Consider the following 18,911-nt stretch of genomic DNA (forward strand, 5'->3'; position numbering starts at 1 on the left):
CCTCATGTATTAAAAGAAGGGGCCAGACCAGAGACTAGATGATCTCTTAAGTTTCCCTTCAGCCCTAAATTATACAATAATATAACCCAATAATATGGTATAGTGAAGAGAATACTAGATTTGAGTCCAAAAAAACTGAGTTCAGATCCTGATTTTAGCATTCAACAGCTTACTGAAAATCTGCCCATCTGTGTAACCTTGGGCAAGTTTCTGCACCAATTTCTTTATCCATAAAATGAGGTTACCTCAGTGACTTCTAAAGTTTTTTCCATCTCTATGAGATGTGATATATTTCCTCCTGACTTCCATATCCAAGATTTAAGGTGTAAAAAAATGGAAATATTTTAATCATTTGGGGAGGAGAAACATCTTCCTGGGCATCATGATTCTTCAATTCTGTCCCAGCCTGGTCCTTTAATTGATTGGTATATGACATTTGGTTCCTTGAGTTTGCCTCTCCCGAACTGTCACCTGCAAACAGTGAATGTGGAGAGGGAATGGTTTACTCCTTGCTCCCGATCCTCTATGTCTTGGTCGTGGGTATTTTCACCTGTCAGTCCCACCTCCCTGAAATGTTTCCTTTTAAGTCTCAACTAAAATTCCACCTTCTATAAGCAGCCTTTCCCAACCAAGCCCCTCTTTCTCTCGCTCCTTTCCTCTCTGTCTCTCTGTCTCTGTCTCTGTCTCTGTCTCTCTGTCTCTCTCTCTCCCTCCTCTCAAAAAAAAATCCTTACCTTTCATCTTAGTATATTTTCCAAAGCAGAAGAGTGGTAAGGGTTAGGCTATTGTCACCTGGGTCACACCCAATCCTTAATTCAAGTGCCTTTTCTCTTGACTCTCCCATTTATAGCGTATTTGTGTTCCTAATTGTTTGCAGTTGGCTCCCCAATTAGACTGTGTTCCTTGAGAACCTGGACCATCTTCTATCTTTGTATCTCAATTCTAAATGCCTAGCATACAGTAGGTGCTTAATAAATGTTTACAGACTGACTGTCCATCCTGGAGGCCAGTGGGAGAAATACCGAGTCTGTAAAATGCTTGGAGAGCCTCTGTGGGCATAGAGGAGGTGGCAAAGGCTGCCAAGCTGCCATCTGCCTGCTGCTCTTTCCTGGGGAGAAGTGTAGAAGGGAGCATGGGAAACTGAGCAGGTGAGGAAGGATGCCAGGTGCCACCTGGCCCTGCGGGCATGTCCTCCACCCGGAATGTAACTATGGTGACCAGCCTAGTCCTGCCTACTCTCCATAGCCCCAGGTCAGGAATTTGGTAAGCTTCTGACTCCTACAGACTAGTCAAAAGAAAATAAACCTGGGCGAGGGAGGGCTCCTCATCCTTCTCCACTCACCCACGTTCCTTCCTTTCCGCCGGGGCTCCCCCCTTCCCCCAAGAAAGGCGTTTTCTTTTCTGCCTTCGGGTTCCCTTGTTTGTCCATCTTCCCAGAACACACACCAAGATCACTGTGAAGCTTCCTCCCTGGAACTGGCTCTGGGACAGCTGTAATCCCCAAGGCCTGCCTCAGTGAAAAAGGGGGCGGATTTACCTAGGCAGCTGCGGCCCCGAAAGTGGGATGAGGGGGCCCTCCTAGTGGCCGTTCGGAATTTTCCTGCCTCCTCCAATAGGAAGAAGACTTGTAGGTCTGAGAGAGGCCAAATTCCGGGATCCCCGACAGCCTTTCCCCACTTTTACCCACTCCCCCCCCCCCCAGCTAAAAATGCCCATTTTCTTTCCCTCCCCCATTCACACGCGGCAGTGTAGAGCCCGTCCGCTCTCTCCCTCCTTCCTTCCCAGGCCATTGGGCGATCTCTTCATCACCCTCCCGAAGGGCTTGTTCCCCGGAGCAGTCTTGGGCCCTGTGCCAAACCAAACAAGAGGACCAGCTAAGGAGCTTTACCTTGAATGGCATTAAGAATGGCAGGGGTGAGAGAGGGGATTCTCTCCGCCTCCCAGCCGCTGCCCTTTGGCCCATGCGCCTCCTCAGCCTCTGGGTCTCTCACATCAAACCCGCTGGCTCTCCCTGTTCCCACACACAGTTTCTAAATCCAAGACGGCCCTTTCCTGTCTCCTGTCCCCCTTCCGAGGCCGCAGCTGAAGGAGGGAGCCAAGGCAACCTGTTTTGGTAATGAGGTTTCCTCAGATTTAGAAACGACTTCAATGAGCCGCTGTGCTTTCTGCTGTGCTTTCTGCTTCCGCCAGCAGAGGACCCTATTCTTGGAGACAAGGATGGGAGAAGGATGAGGGCTGATGGAGAGGAAGATGGAAGCTGCCTCTGGGAGTCTTTGCTGGGAGGGCCCACGGGGCTGGTCCCTTTGGAGAATAATACTAGCTGGTGCCCGTGTTCCCTTCTGAGCTTCCTTCTGTTCTTCTCTGCACGTTTTCTTTTAAATACTTCATGGCCTTCGCTTTTTCCTGCTACCATTACCCATAGTCCTTTTCTCCCATTCTAATCCCTGAATTTCCTGAACTAGGCCGGAAGTTCTTGATTTAAGGGGCTCAGACTATAGATTTTAGGGAGTCCCTGAAATCAGATGGGAAAAAATAAATCACGATTTTGACTGCAATTGGGCAACAAAACCCAGCAGTATTCTACCGATGACCCTCTTCAGACAGACATTTTTATATCCTCTTATGGCTGTTGCAGAGATCTTGACATAATATTTAAGTTCATTGCCATTTCAAAATTATTGTAGTCATTAGACCCGACAAGAGATCCCATTTATTGCATTCCTCCTGTCTGCACCCAGTATTTCAATGTAATTGATTTCCTTCATAATCCTACATATTTTATTTTATATATTTTAAAAATCTTTTCCTGAGAAGGGATCCAAAGCTTCAAGAGAATGGCTACCCAAAATGCTGGTGAATCTCTAAAGGAGACATTCATGATCTCATTTAAACCTCACAAGGACTCTTTGAAGTGGGTCCTCCGGCTTTGTTGTCTCCTTTTTACAGATAAAGAAACTGTGGTTCAGGGAGGCAGAAAAACATAGCTGATAGAGAACAGAAGCAGGATTCGAACTTCTGCCTTCCTAGCTCCAAATCTAGCACTGTTTCCAGTGTGCAAAGCAGTTTCCTGACTCTCCTGCTCAATGGTCAGGTTTCCAGAGTTTAAAATATAGACATTGGCTCCATTGTATAGCTAGGGAAGCCAAGGGGCAAACACATCCAATGTACTTGGCCTTGGATGGGAAACTGCCTTCATCCTGGGCCTCGGCATCTCTGGCTAACCCTCATCTGTCTTCTCTCACGGAAAACCCACTCACCCCCAGCTCTGAGCTGCCCGGCCTAGAAATAATTGTCAAATAGAAACACTGGGACTATTCATTCTAGTCAGTTCTCGCTTGATGCCCCCATGTAAGCCTCGCATTGTAGAAAGACTGGGAGGCCAAAGACCCAAGTTTGAATCATGGCGCTGTTCTAAGTGGCTAGCCTTGAGCAAGTCCTTTTGATTCTCTGGACCTCAGTTTCCTATCTCTAAAATAAGCCATTTGGGCTAAATGACTTCTGAAGTCTCCCTCCTTCCCCAATTCTAAATCCTATGGTGTTCTGACTTGGCCAATGGGGGGAAGTGAGAGGAGGGATAGGGAAGATGCCTGGGAAGGCATCTGGAAGAGACAGGGAAGGATTGGAATCACCCAGTCAGCAGCCTCTAGGTCTAAGGCTTGCCATCTTTGAATTTGGAATTGCAGCCTGGTGGCCAATTGGGGAGCTCAATAGCCTGAAAATCAGGAAAATCTTAAGTTTGAATCCTGTCTCAGACACTAATGATAACATCTTGGTCAAATCATTTAACCTCTGTTTGCCTTAGTTTTTTTTCAGCTGTAAAATAAAGGTTTTTGGGCTTGATGGCCCCTAAGGTCCCTTGTTGACCCCAGATCTGTGTTCATAAGAAAGAAGTTACTTAAACTGACTAGAAATGGAAAAATCCTCCCAGCTGCTTCCTTCCTTCCTTCCATCCTTCCTTCCTTCATTCCTTCCCTCCTTCCTTCTTTCCTCCCTCTCTTTCTCCCTTTTCCCTCTTTCCCTTCCTTCTTTCCTTCCCTCCCTTCCTTCCTTTCTTTCTTCCTTCCTCTCCTTCCTCCCTCCCTCTTTTGTCCCTCCCTCCTTCCTTCTCTTTCTTCCTTCCTTCCTTCCCTCCTTTCCTTTCCTCCCTTCTTTCTTCCCTCCCTCTTTCCTCTCTCCCTCCTTTCTTTCCCTCCCTCCCTCCCTCCTTCCTTCCTTCCTTCTTTCCTTCCTCCCTTTCTCCCTTTTTCCCTCCTTCCTACCTTCCTCCCTCTCCCCTCCTTCTCTCTTCCCTCCCTCCCTCCTTCCCTCAAGGCTACCTAGATTTCCCAAATGAATCCTACAGAGGCATGGATGGTGGGGTGAGGTGAGGAGTCTGAGAATAAATAAGAAATTACAGTGGACTTTTCTTGTAGTTCCCAGGCACACAGAGGCCAGAGATCCTATTAATGGGAAGAGAGGGCTAGTGGGAGCAGAGGAGACAAAGGAAGCAGCTGAGGATCAACAGCTGTGTGTTTTCTACCCCACCCGCCATTGCCACCTACCTAGTGCTTTGAAAGAATGGTCTGGAGATCCAACCATTTTGGAGAGCAGTCTGGAAACATGCCCAAAGAGTTATAAAACTGTGTATACCTTTTGACCCAACAGTACCACTATTAGTTTATTTCCCATGGTGATCAGGGAAAAAGGAAAAGAATCTGTAGGTTCCAGAATATTTATAGCAGCTCTCTTTGTGGTGGCAAAGAAGTGGAAATTGAAGGGATGCCCATGCATTGGGGAATGACTGAACAAGTCATGGCATATGATTCTGCGGAATACTACTGCGCTGTAAGGAATGACAAATAGGTTAATTTTAAAACAACATGGAAAGACCCACATGCAATATTTGAAGAGTGAAAAGAGCAGAGCCAAGAGAGCATTATATACAGCAACAGAAATATTGTTTAAAGAATGACTTGCGTTATGTCCACCTCCAGAGAAAGCACGGCTAAACAGAAAGAAACAAGACGTGGTTTTATATCTACAAATATCTTTTTGTCAAATGATGCCTTCTCTAGTGTGGCAGGGGACAGAGGGAACAAACAAATAAATTTTAAAAGAATGTTAAAAGAAAAGAATGAATTGGAGTAAGGGTCCTCAGGTAGGAAGGAACATGGATAAAGAATGAAAACCTCGCCTCGTCCCATAGGGTCAGCCTCAGCCCCAGGTAAGAAGAAGAGAGAGAAGAGGAGGTTGGGTAGTTCAGCCTCAGTACCTTGGAGTTAGTTGACATAGGCTAGACTTGTCCTAGCATCAGACAAGGAAGTCTCTAGGGGGAGGAATCCCATCTCCTCTATGTTATAGACCATTATTAAAAAAAAAAAATGGGGGGTGGAGCAGCTGGGTGAATTGAGAGCCAGAACTAGAGACAGGAGGTCCTGGGTTCAAATCCAGCCTCAGACACTTCCTAGCTGTGTGACCCTGGGCAAGTCACTTAACCCCATTGCCTAGCCCTTACTGCTCTTCTGCCTTGGAACCAATACATAGTATTGATTCTAAGGCGGAAGGTAAGGGTTTTAAAAATAAATAAATAAAATTTTTATTGCCAGTTTGATTTTTCATAACAGTCTTTCCCTGCCCTTAAATTGAATGTTGTTAAAGACCGTTCATTAAAAGGAATCAATACACTAACTGGCTTGGCCAAGCAGGCAACATTCTATGCCTGTGTCTCCCTCCCTTTGCCAAGGGGAGAGAGGAGCTTTTCCATTGCTGTTCCCGGGGCGGTTACTGATTGTTATTGTGACTCAGAGTTCCAAACTAGATTTTACAAATCTGGAATTTGGAATCTGAGGCCCAGAAAAGAAGGTGGGGGATGTGTGGAAAGGAACAGCCATTAACTAAGCACCCACCGTGTTCCAGGCGTTGTGCTGAGTGCTTTACAAATGTTACTGCATTTCATCTTGACAATACTCCTAGGAGAGGTAAATACTATTATTATCCCATTTTGCAGATGAGGAAACTAAAGAAGTCCACGCAGCTAGTAAGTATTTGAGGCAGGATTTGAACTCATCCTCCCTGAGTCCAGTATTCTGTCCACTGAGCCACCTAGCCACCCCTCTAACCAAGGGGAAGTGAGTCACCCAAAGTCAGGCAAATAGGAGGTAGCAGAGGCAGGATCCCTCGCCACCCCTCATTGGTATTCTACTCAATCAAGACTCCTAAGACAGGGCTGATCATCATGGAATTCCATGCATCACCAGGCTGTTGTCCAATTCTGTGGCTCTTTCTCCAGCAGGAGGCAAATGGTACAAGCGCCATCTTTCCTACCGCCTGGTGAACTGGCCAGAGTACCTGCCAGAGCCAGCTGTTCGAAGGGCCGTACAGGCAGCCTTCCAGGTGTGGAGCAATGTGTCGTCTCTGGAGTTCTGGGAAGCACCGGCATCCAGCCCAGCGGACATTCGCCTTACCTTCTTTCAGGGGGATCACAACGACGGGCTCAGTAACGCTTTTGATGGGCCAGGTGCTGACTCCCTCCTCCTCTCTGTAAGCCTCTCTCTTTAACCCCTTCCCCTGGGAAACCCCCCCTTTCCCATCCCTTAGCCCTAGAGGGGAAATGGGTGAGGGGTCTCCGGCTAGAGCCTCAGAGGCAAAAGGGAGGGCACAACTACCTGGAAAAATGCCCAAATGAAGGTACACATTTGGGCATCCATCTCCAACCTGGAGAATCATGTAATTTTGCACCCTCTCCCTTTAGGTGGAATTGCACTCCCCTCCTCTTACAAGAGTAAAGGAGATCTACAAAGTTGGTTCCTTTCCTTCTTGCTTAGGAAAAAGCCAATAGGGCTTCCCAATGGCCACAACTCAAAGAAGAAAATTCTCTGCCCCTCAATATTCTACAGAAGCCCCTCCAAGTCAGGGCCAGTTCTTTCTATTATCATGCCAGTCTTTCCTGATTCATATTTTGCTTCCCCTCCTCCCCAACACTGTTCTGTCCTCTTTGGAGATGGAGAGTAGTGGATTCCCTTTCTTCTCATCATTATTTGTCAGGGACTTAAAAAATTGTGATCAGCACTTTCCCCTTCAAGGGGAGAAAAGCCAGCTGGTACCTCTTGCCTCCCCATCCCACTCCCAAATAATGATGACTAACTTTTTATTATTCTGCCTTAAAGAAGAGGCTGAAAATGCATTATTTTAGTCGTGCTTCAAACAATTCTGAAAGTACCATAGATAGGATTCTCGCCATTTTGACAGTGACTTGCCCAGCTAGTAATCATGAGAAGCAAGATTCAAACCTCCATCTTCCAGGTACCAATTCTAACCCTCCTTCCACTAAACCCCTGGACCTCCTTCTGCTCTGGCCCTTTGGGGAGAGGATTTAAAGAGGTTCAACCCCACAAGCATATGTGCTTCTTAACCTTCTCAATCTCCTCATGTGGCCGCTGTCATTCCCATCAAACCTGCCCATCCTTATTTTTGTCCATGGGATTCTGACCCAAGCTAAGATTGGGGAAAATCTAGAGTGTGTCCCCCCTTCCAATTCCCACGTGCCCCCAGATGAATTCCTTGTACATTCATATTGTACATATTGTTTCCCTGAAACAAATGTAACCTCCATGAGGGCAGGGACTCTCATTTTTTGTCTTTGAATCTTCAGCACCTAGCACCTATCTGGCATATAGTCAGTATTTAATAAATGCTTGTTGATCAGTGAGAACTGAATGAAGCTAGAGAGTCTAAATGACAGAGATGAGGAAGGAGTATGTGCTGGACAAGGTGGTGTTAGAACCACAGGGAGGAGGGAGGGCAGTGTGGACAAAATTACAGAAGCCCAGAGCTTCGACACAAAGTTTAGGGAATAGTAAAAATCAACCACTTTGACCACACCTTAGAGGACATGAAAGAGATTAATGTACAATGAGCCTGGCCATTGGTTGGCTAGAGTCAGAATATAAAGAGCTTCAGGTACTAAGCTTTGAGAAACAGAAGAACTTAAATTTGGGTGGGGGCCATGAGAGTGGAGAGAAGAGGATGGATGTGGTAGGACTCTTGGAGAAGAAAAAAAGGCAGGAAGGAAGGAAAAAGGGAAGATGGGAGGAAGAAAGGGAAGGGAAGGGAAGGAAAGGGAAGGGAAAAGAAGGGAAGGGAAGGGAAGGGAAGGGAAGGGAAGGGAAGGGAAGGGAAGGGAAAGGGAAGGGAAGGGAAAGGGAAGGATAGGGAAGGGAAAGGGAAGAGAAGGGGAAAGGAAGGAAAAGGGAAGGGAAAGGGAAGGGAAGAAAAGGAAAGGAAAAGGAAAAGGAAGGGAAAGGGAAGGGAAGGGAAAGGAAAGGGAAGGGAAAGGGAAAAGGAAGGGAAGGGAAAGGGAAAGGGAAGGGAAGGGAAAGGGAAAGAAGGGAAAGGGAAGGGAAGGGAAAGGGAAGGGAAGGGAAAGGAAGGGAAAGGGAAAGAAGGGAAAGGGAAGGGAAGGGAAGGAAAAGAGAAAAGGAATGGAAAGGGAAAGGGAAGGGAAGGAAAAGGGAAGAGAAGGGAAGAGAAGGGAAGGGAAAGGGAAGGGGAAAGGAAGGGAAAGGGAAGGGAAGGGAAAAAGGAAGACAGGAAGAAAGAAAGGGAGGGAAGGATAGAATTATTTATTTAAGTATTTTCTAAGTTTGGTGCTAAGCACTTTGCAAATACTATCTCATTTGATCCACACAACAGGTAGGGTCTATTATTATTCCCATTTTACAGCTGAGGAAACTGAAGCAGAGAAAGGTTACATGACTTGATCAGGGTCACACAATTTGAAAGTACCAAGTCTTCCTGAGTTCAAGCCCAGTACTCTATCCACTAAACCATCTATTTAACTCTAGGAAGGCTCTCAGTTACTTAGCCAAGGTCAGAAATTATAAATTGCAGAGCCAGAATTCAAGCCCAGGTTTTCTGATTGTCAATTCTCTTCTCTTTTCACTACACTCAGACTGGTTTCTGTCATTATCTGTTTGATGCTGGACAAGTCTCTTGCCTCTCTAGCAAACCCTGAAGTTTGCTGATCTTTAAAATGGGTATTATAACATTCTTCTTAGCTACTGAGGCTTTGAAAGATCAAGAAGTGTCATCTTAAAGGGTGAGGTATTACTCATTCCCAGAACCCTACACACCCATTGTCTTCACCTGAGGATTCTACCCACCTCAAGTATTAGGGGTTGGGGTATGAGATCTGTGACTTTATTGCTCCAGAGAATTCTTGGAGGAAAGAACTCCCTCTACCAATGTCCATTATCACCTTCTTTGCAATTTAATCTCAGAAATTAAATGACTTTCCTAGGGTCACATAGCCAATAAGTGTGAGAGACAAAACTTGAACCAGGCCAGATTCTAACACCCTACAACACATGGCTTCTCACTTTGGAAATTTTATTTAATTAAAAATTCTTAATCCTGAGCCAGCATTACCCAGCCTTCTTCTAGGACCACTTTCCTGTGACCATCAGTTCATTAAAATTTATTATCCATGGATGGCTAAGTAGTACAGTGGATAGAGCACCAGACCTGGAGACAGAAGGTCCTGGGTTCAAATATGACCTCAGACACTTCCTAGCTGTGTGACCCTGGGCAAGTCCACCTAGCTGCCCCCCCAATTTATTTTTAACCCACATTTCCATGGCTCAAAATCTCCAACTCTCTATTCCCTTCTACTCCACAACATGGAGGACTTGGATATTGAGTCACAGTCTGTGTGACATTGGCTAAATCACTTCATCTTTCTAGGCTGTAATGGAGGAAGATTACATGATGTTGGAAATCAGCAAAGTATAGTGGAAAGAGTATTAGATTTTGAATCAGAAAACCAGAAAACCTAAATTTGACGGCTTCCTCTACCACTAACTTCTAGTGTGACCTTAGGTGAGTCATTCAGTTTCCTCGACTGTAAAATAAGGGTATTGTCCTCTAAGAGTTCTTTCTCACCCTAGAAATCTAAGGTCCAAGATTCCCCTCTGCCCTGCTTGTCCCTACCCACTCCCCCAAGGACTTGCTACTAATCTGCTGCATTTGGGTGTCTGTAGGAGGTGCCCTGGCTCACGCCTTCTTCCCTCGCCGTGGGGAGGCACACTTTGATAGGGATGAGCGCTGGTCCTTCCAAAGCCGAAGAGGTCGGAACCTGTTTGTGGTGCTGGCCCACGAGATTGGCCACACGCTGGGGCTGGGTCATTCCCCTGCTCCCCGGGCTCTCATGGCACCCTATTACAAGAGGCTGGGACGGGACTCGGTGCTGAACTGGGATGATGTACTGGCCATCCAGAGGCTCTATGGTGAGCATCCTTCATCTAAGTCCTTCCCATCTTCCTTGCTCTTACCTCTTGCCCCAACCTCTGGGTACCAACCACATCCACTCTCTCGGGTCCCAATTCCACTCTCAGGTCTCTGTCCCTTTCTAACTCTTGACACTTAGATCTCCATCCCCTTCTACCCCATGTCTCCGAGCACTCCAAATCTCCAGCTTCATCCCATTCCACCTTAAGACACTCAGCACTCCCTCGATCTGCCTGGAATCCTTTCCATCCCATCTCTTTGAATCCTTGACTTCCAGCCCCTCTTCACCCACCATCCCTAAGGAAAAGAAAGACCCTGGACCCAAGCCCTTTTCCCTATTGCTGCTCTTCATTCTACCCTTCACCTCCCATCCCTGACCCATAACATCTCCCATGCCATGTCCCCATGTCCTCTCATCATCTCTTGCCATAATGCTACATTTCTTGGTCCCCAGAGATCTCGACTAATCAACCCCAAACTTCTTGCCCACAGATTCTCTGACCCTCAGTCATCCTCAACAACTTTTTTAAAACTCTTACCTTCTTTGAATCAATACTGTGTGTTAAGGGCCAGGCAATAAAGGTTAAGGGACTTGCCCAGGGTCTCACAACTAGGAAGTGTCTGAGACCATAATTGAACCCAGGACCTTCCATCTCCATCCTGGCTTTCTACCCATGAAGCCGTGTAGCTGTCCCCATCCAGAACAACTTCTAATCTCTTTCCCCTTTAGATGGTGATGACTTCCACAGTTTATTGGTATGGAACATACAGAATCAGTTGCTTTTCCCAAAGCTACTGAGTAGATTTTGTTGTTGAAGCTGATGCTTCTCCTTCTGGTGGTCCCATTGTCTTCAGTGGTCTCACTTCTTTGGGACCCTTCTCAATATAATGCTTCCCATTAGGGGGGTCCTATCTTAAACTCCCCTTGATTCCACTTCCAGGCCCCAAGAAGACCTCTCAGGTCTCCCCTGACCCTCCTCTAGAAGCCAGTTTCAGAGAGGTAGATTTGGAATTAGGGAACAGGGGTTCAAATCCTGACTCCTTCTCCCTACCTGTATTACCTTGGACAAGTCACCTCACCTCTGTAAAATAAGGGGACAGAACCTCTAAGGTTATTTCTAGCTCTGTAATCATGTTATATGTGGTTTCTCCAAAGGGCAGGGAATCAGGATTCCTAGGCTGTTGGGATTTTTTTTAACCCTTACCTTCTGCCTTGGAATCATTATTGTATATTGATTCCAAGGCAGAAGAGCAGTAAGAGATAGTCAATGGGGTTTAAGTGACTTTGTCCATGGTCACACAGCTAGGATGTCTGAGACATGAGATTTGAATCCAGAATCTCTCCAATTCTGAAGCTGACCCCTTTCTGGAGTGTTTTTTTAAAAATAATGTAGTATGAATTCAAATCACAGATTTAAAGCTACAAGGGATCTTAGAGGTCATCTAATTTAATCCCCTCGTTTTAGATAGCAAACTAAGAATTATTGAGGTTAAGTGACTTACCCAAAGTCATACAGGTAATATGTGGAAGACTCAGAATTTGAACTCAGGTCTTCTTGACTTTGCTCAGCATGCTTTCTCCTGCTTCTGTGATTGATCCTGCCTAATTCAGGAAGAAGAATAGACTTTTCCTGTTCTCCTTCTTCTGCCTGCTCACACTAGAAAGTTAATCCAACCTGGCATAACCAGTGTGCCAGCATTACTCCTTCTTCTCTACCACTACAGGACAGCCCCTGGGGGGCTCAGTGGCTGAGCAGCTCCCTGGGAAGCTGTTCACCAATTTTGAAGACTGGGACTCCCATAGACCGTGGGACACGAAACCTGGAGCTAGAGGGCCCTATTATTGTCACTCTTTTTTTGACACCATCACAGCAGGTAAGTGACGCTCTGCTCTGCCTTCCTCCACCTTCCATCCTGCTCTTAGGAGAAAGAGCATGAAATTTAATGATCAGGAGACTTAAACCCAAATTCCTGACTCCATCTGTGTGACCTTAGATAAGTGTCTTACCCTGTCTGAGCCTCAGTTTCCTCATCTGTAAAAAGGAGGGTTGGACTGGATAACCTCCGAGATTCCTTCCAGTTCTGATACAATGATCCTTTTATCCTTCTCAACCCATTTTCTTTAGTCTGATCCCCAGCTCCCAATCCTCAAATTCATTTTTCCCTTCCCTGCCTCACCTTCCCCCAAATGTCTAGGGGTCTCCCAGGACTTGAGGCTCCAGATTCAGTGGAGCTCATGTTTCGTGACCATTCCATGGGGCTTTGTAGCAAAGGGCAGCAGGGATGGATCCCCAACCAGCACCTTTGAGGACCAGGAGTGGGGAGGAGGAAGGAGAGAAGGAACTAACAAATACCTTTCCCTTCATCTTTTTCCTGGGGGCGCCTTGTAGACAAGGACCACCGAGTCTACATCTTTAAAGGAAACAGTTTCTGGGAGGTGGAGGCTGATGGCAATGTTTCAGAACCCCAACTCCTCCAGGAGAAATGGGCCAGTCTGCCCCCCTACATCGAGGCAGCTGCTGTGTCCCAGGACGATGGAGATTTCTACTTCTTCAAAGGTACAAGCTGGGGGTGGGATGGGGGCAGAGAGGAGAAGGGGATACTCACTCCCATCTCAAGCTTCCTCAAAGGTCTGAGCTGCATGGAGACTGAGCAGTAAGAAGAGGAGAATTCAGGGCTGGCTGGGTTTCTCAGTGGGTAGAGAGCCAGGTCTGGAGAGGGGAGGTCCTGGGTTCAAATCTGACCTCAGACACTTCCTAGCTGTGTGACCCTGGGCAAGTCACTTAACCCCCATTGCTCAGTCCTTTTTGCTCTTCTGCCTTGGAACCAATTCAAAATATTGAATCTAAGATGGAAGAAAAGGGTTAAAAAAAAAAGAGGGGGACAAGAGATGTGGAGTAGAGATATGATCGAGAAAGGAGGAGAGAGATGAGAAAAAGGATCTGTTCAGAGAGACTGATTCGGAGAAGGTGGGTCCACTTCTCAGCCATCCCTTTGTCTTTACCTGGCCATCTGGGCACCGTCCTCAGGCTAGCAGTTTCCATGGTCCTGGGCTCACTGTGGGCTTGATGCTGGCTGCCCAGTGCTGACACCTGCTGGGAGTTTGCAGAACGTACCTTCCTTTCCTCCTTCCATGAACTCATCGTAATCATCGGAGATTTAGGGCTGGGAAGGGCTTCAAGAATCCTAAATCTAGAGCTGGCAAGAACTGCAGAGACCATCCAGTCTAGCTCTCTTATTTTTCTGAAGCCCACAGAAAACAATTTAAAGCTAGCGTGTATTTTCTCCTTAAATGTTAGAGATAAGATCGGAGCCCATCACTCCAACGGCTCCCCACTTCCTCTAAAATTAGCTATTAACTCCTCTTTCCCAACCCAGTTCCCACCTACCTTTCCTACCTTATTTTATAGCATCATTTAATCAATTAGTTGGGTCCAAGTCTTTGTGATTCCATTTGGGGTTTTCTTGGAAGAGATGCTGGAGGACTTTGCCATTTCCTTTTCCAGCTCATTTTACAGATGAGAAATATTTCCTTACACATGAGAAATGGCCTTTTCCAGCTCATTTTATAGAGGAGGCAAACAGGGTTAAGTGACTCGACCAAGGTCACACAGGTAGAAAGTGTCTGAGTCCAGCTTTGAACTCAGATCTTCCTGACTCCAGGCTGGTGCTCTATCCATTAACACTACCTTTAATACCTCGAACATACCATGTATGGAATGCATTTCTTCTTCCTAGTATCCTTCAAAATTGAAGGATCACCTTCTATGTGATGTCTTTCTGGATCCCCAGATACATGTTACACCCACCTCCAAAAACAATGCTCATATCCATTTTGTGCATGTTATACAAGTTTGAGGAACATAAGCTTCCTTGAAGGCAGGAGGCATTTCATTCTGATTTTGTAAGCCTGTAGACAAAAAATAAATGCTTGATTTATTGACTCAACCCAGATCTTATGATTAAAAGTCCTACATTGTTTCCTTGGCACTTCGTGGTCGCCCTCTAGTCCTTCAAATTGTTAAAATTCTTTTTTTTTAACGCTTAACTTTTTTTTTTTAAAGAACTCTTACCTTCCGTCTTGGAGTCAATACTGTGTTTTGGTTCCAAGGCAGAAGAATAGTAAGGGCTAAGCAATTGGGGTTAAGTGACTTGCCCAGGGTCACTCATCTAGGAAGTGTCTGAGGCCAGATTTCAATCCAGGAACTCATGTCTCCAGGTCTTGTGCTCTATCCACTGAGCCACCTAGTTGCCTCCCATTTTTTAAAAATTAGTTCTTAACTCTCTTTAATATTCAGGAAGCCCAGAATGAGATGGGAGTAAGGAGGGAGAAAAAACTTTTTTTTAACCCTGACCTTCCATCTTAGAATCAATACTAGTATTGGTTCCAAGACAGAAAAGCTATAAGGGCTAGCAGTGGGGCTTAAGTGGTCACACAGGTGACAAATGGTCTTTAAAAAGGGAATGTATGGGGGCATCTGGGTAGCTCAGGCCTAGAGACGGGAGGTCCTGGGTTCAAATCTGGCCTCAGACCCTTCTCAGCTGTGTGACCCTATGCAAGTCACTTAACCTCCATTGCCTAGCCCTTACCACTCTTCTGACTTGGAACCAATACACAATATTGACTCTAAGACAGAAGGTGAGGGTTTCAAAACCAAATTTTAATTAAAAAAATAAAAAGGGAATGTGTAATCCCCCATCCTCTAGACCCAATTGCTCTTTATTCTATTGCCATATCCCTGTCCCAGCCCCTCCATTTTTATCCCATGTTTTGCTTCTTCATCCTCACTCTCCTTACTTGGTTGCCCACATAACTCTGTCCTCCTGGTTCTCTCTCTCTGTTCCCACAGGAAGTCGATGTTGGAGGTTCCAAGGATCAAAGCTACTGAAGGGTTACCCCCAACAGTGCCGAGCAGGAGGGCTCCCTCGCCACCCAGATGCCGCCTTTTTCTTTCCACCACTTCATCGCCTCGTGCTCTTCAAGGGTTCCCGTTACTACGTACTGGCCGATGGAGGGCTACAGATTGAACCCTACTACCCTCGGGGTCTGAGGGACTGGGGGGGTGTCCCCTCAGGAGTTCAAGGGGCCCTGCCTGGGCCTGAGGGATCGATCCTCTTTTTCCAGGATGATCGCTATTGGCGCTTTGACCCCATCTCACTGAAGGTGGTAGCAACAGGCCAGTGGGCCAAAGAACTCCCGTGGATGGGCTGCTGGGACGCCAACTCTGGGAGTGCTCTGTTCTGAGCCTCCTGGTCTGTGAGTGAGCAGCCAGAGCTCTAGTGCCCAGCCTTTTCTTCCCCTACCATGGAGAGGGGGGCAGTCATCATGGCGCCCAACTCCACAGGAGGAGGAACAAAGTGGGGTTTTCTTGGAGTGAGAGAAGAGGACCATGGAGCAGCCATTCTCCAGGCAGAGTCAAGGAACAGAGCGCAGTGCTATCTCCTAATGGACACGATAGTGATGGATGAATCCCAAATAAAGAGGGAGGAAAGGAGAGAATTATTTCTGGGAGTTAGAGTTGGGGAGGGGGAGAGAAAAGGCTGAATAGCAGAGATCTAGAAAAATATTGCCTCCTCCCCTCCTCTAAACATCCCCAAAGGATCCATTGGGAAGTAAGAGCATCAGGGTCAGGTCAACAAACTTCAAGGGTGGAGGACTAAAATCTCTCCATGAGGCGGGGTCAGCTGGGCACCTTTCCCTTTGGCCCCTGTTGTTACAATAGCACCATTCTCTCAGACACACACAAACTCACACAGCATTCCTTAAGCCCTAAACCCCAGAAATAGCAGAGATTCTTAGTGGAGGAGGCAAACTCTCCACCCAATACGAACACTGCCCCCAACCCTTCCCAGCCACCAATGCAGGACCTGCAGTTGAGCTGATTCCATTCCATCCTCTTCCATTGCCCACCCCCAAGCTCTGGGTGTGCCTGCTAGTACCATAACCCCCCACAAATTCTCCCTACTGGACTTTTGGGAGGTCCGTTGTTCTGCTGAAGAAACAAGACTTGGGTTTAACTTTTTTTTTTGCCTCATTTTCTTCCTTGGTATAAAAGGAAAAATGCCTTTTACCCTGGCATAGCTTTTTTCTACCAGAAGGCTGGGCAGGAGGTGGACAGTTCACGTGCCTAGTTACTGAGGTGCAGATGGGAATCTGTACTCTGGCTCTAGTTCAAGGCTTAGGGAGAGATGGCAATGTACTGAGCTCCCTGGACACGGTCCCTTACCTTGACCTCGAAAATCAAACCTTGGCGAACACTCAAAAAAGAAGGGACTCCCTGACCCTCTCCCAGCCATTGCTAGGAGCCCTATAGTGTCCCCATTCACATCCATATTCAGTTTCCAGTTGATTGCTGAACCGAAGATTTTATTGAAGCTCCTCGGCCATGAGTTGAGGTGGCATAAGCAAAATGGCCTCCTGAGAGTGGCTTTTTGGCTCTGCTTCATATTCTTCTTCCTGGTCTGAAATGCCTGAAATGGCCAGGAGAGAGAAGGAAAAGGGTCCAGGCAGAGAGGTTAAGAATAGCAGTAGGCAGTGGGGTGGGGACTATGGGGAGGGTCTGCAGATTGTGGATTGGAGCAGGAGCTGGGGATTCTCAAATTGTGAGCCAAGCTTTCTTCTGATCTTTCATCTAACACATGGTAAATGACCCCAGCCCCAAAGTGCCAGAATGTTGGGTAGAGTAACAGGATGCAGGCTCAGCAAATCCCACATGACCTCAGTATCACAGGCGAGGGAGAGCCATCTAAGTGCCAGGATGAGATGAGAGTTCTTTGTCTCCCACGTGGGCATAAAAAGATGCCTCATATCAAAGCTAGTAACAGTTCTAGGAATAGAGTGTTCCTCGTTTAGGAACTAAAGGATGGTATCTAAGAGCCAGGGAGAGTAGTATTGGGACCCAGATTTAGCACACAAAGGGATCTTAGAGACCATTAAATCCATCTCTTTCATTTTATAAATGGGGAAACTGAGGTCATATGAATTTGAACCCAAGACCTCACTGCCTCTGACTGATTCCTTATTCACTAGGTCATTCTACTTCTTAGGGACGAGGACTCAGGCATCACCTAGCATGGTTCTACTAGTCCCACTCTGTATCTGTGGCTCAGAAGGTTCACCACCCTCCCAGTGGTCCAGGATACAGTGTTCCACATAGTTGGGGTCACAGTGTAGTGTCTCGCATTTCCTGCAGAAAAGAATCTCACAACGGGAACAAGAGCACTTCTTAGACTGCTGCTGCTTCTCCAGTAGGCATATCTGTCCTTGTGGGATCCTCTTCCTGGTGTTTGGGGGACGGAGGGAGATGGAGGTCAGCATTGCTTCAGTCAGCCAATATCAGAAGCCTTTTCCTCTGGACTTGGCTAACCTAAGGGGCTTATAAAAAAGATTCCTCCCTCCCATGATCCCCATTGGAATTTCATCATTCCAGGGGCAGGAGAAGGGTTCAAAAGGATACAGCTACATCAGTAAAATTAAACTCTTTAACCTATGGTCTTAGAAGCAGGACATCCACCATATCCTCCTCCACCACCATCACCAAACACACCTGCTACTACCCAAGACCAGTAGCATCCTTTGAATTCTCAACACTAGGAAGAAACCAAGAAGCTTAGCAATATTCCTTTCTCTGATAGTCCAACCCTCTCTGATACCCCCAGAAATAGGAAGAATAGGAGACAAGGCTCCATTTTCTAAGCACCTGTCCATAGGGAAGGCCAGGTTGGAGAGGAGGGAGAGGGGGCTGAGCCATGTCCAAAATACGCTCTCTGAGCGCCTCAGGGCCGTCACCTCTGGTATACTGGATTCTTGGCGGAGAGGGCAGTAAGAGATTGAGCCTTTGTCTTTCCCTTCGCCATCTTGATTCTCCTGCTCTGAATCCCAGTACTCTCCCTCCTTCTCTGAAGCTTTCTCTATTTCTTCTGAATCCTTCTCATCTGAACCTTCCTCCTCTTCATCCTCATCCTCATCCTCATCCTCATCCAGGAGCTCCTCTGGTTCCTTTTTCCACAGAGGAATCTTCAGACCTAGGGAGTTGGAGTAGAGGAAACCTTGGTACTATCTCACCCTTAGCCCAGATTTTCCTCATTACAATCTCAGGTACTAGAATTAATGATTTATACCATGACCTACAGGTCAAGTGAGATGCTCTGGGTAGTGAATGCATCTTATTTTTGAGATTTTAATTCATAGAAAAATCACAGGGATTTCACCTCTATCCACTCAATGAAGACCTTATAAAATCCCAAGAACTGCTAACCAAACTTAAGCAAAGAGCCACAGGACTGGGGCAGCTAGGTGGCTCAGTGGATTGAGGCATAGACCTAAAAATGGGAGCCCTGGGTTCAAATCTGGTCTCAGATACTTCCTAGCCATGTGGCCCTAGGCAAATTACTTAATTCCCATTGCCTGACTCTTACAACTCTTCTGCTTTGGAACTAATACACAGTATTAATTCTAAGACAGAGGGTAAGGGTTTAAAAAAAAAGTCATAGGACTAGAGATTCAGGCTGAAGATTCAAATCTTTGGTGGCCATAGATCAACCCTCTCATCTTTCAGATAAGGAAACAGAGGTCCAGAGAGGTTAAATGAACTTGTACATAGCTAGTAAGTTGACATTTCTCAATTATCTGCAATGCAATGGCTAGA

At 46.5% G+C, this 18,911-nt stretch overlaps 2 protein-coding genes across 7 annotated transcripts in view; one reads left to right on the forward strand and one right to left on the reverse strand.

Annotated features, from left to right (window-relative positions):
* MMP28 (matrix metallopeptidase 28) overlaps nt 1-16,286 on the forward strand; it is a 29,669-nt gene extending 13,383 nt beyond the window's left edge. Inside the window, exons 4-8 of one of the 4 annotated variants that reach the window (XM_007485508.3) lie at nt 6,269-6,496; nt 10,017-10,262; nt 11,989-12,138; nt 12,654-12,821; nt 15,114-16,286. In XM_007485508.3, coding sequence (XP_007485570.2) covers nt 6,269-6,496; nt 10,017-10,262; nt 11,989-12,138; nt 12,654-12,821; nt 15,114-15,508 — 1,187 coding nt within the window. In that variant the 3' untranslated portion in view covers nt 15,509-16,286. The remainder of the gene's footprint in view (nt 1-6,268; nt 6,497-10,016; nt 10,263-11,988; nt 12,139-12,653; nt 12,822-15,113) is intronic. The other 3 variants (XM_001373401.4, XM_056819441.1, XM_007485509.3) reach the window with 3 other exon arrangements.
* Nucleotides 16,287-16,609: 323 nt separating this feature from the next.
* C2H17orf50 (chromosome 2 C17orf50 homolog) overlaps nt 16,610-18,911 on the reverse strand; it is a 3,261-nt gene continuing 959 nt past the window's right edge. For 2 of the 3 annotated variants that reach the window (XM_007485507.3, XM_007485506.3), the window contains 3 exons: nt 17,964-18,288; nt 17,332-17,543; nt 16,610-16,734 (listed from right to left, as the gene is read on the reverse strand). In XM_007485507.3, the coding sequence (XP_007485569.1) occupies nt 16,631-16,734; nt 17,332-17,543; nt 17,964-18,288 (641 nt within the window). In that variant the 3' untranslated portion in view covers nt 16,610-16,630. The remainder of the gene's footprint in view (nt 16,735-17,331; nt 17,544-17,963; nt 18,289-18,911) is intronic. The other variant, XM_056819442.1, reaches the window with a different exon arrangement.

This window comes from Monodelphis domestica, chromosome 2, assembly GCF_027887165.1.
Source record: "Monodelphis domestica isolate mMonDom1 chromosome 2, mMonDom1.pri, whole genome shotgun sequence".
Classification (NCBI taxonomy): Eukaryota; Metazoa; Chordata; class Mammalia; order Didelphimorphia; family Didelphidae; genus Monodelphis; species Monodelphis domestica.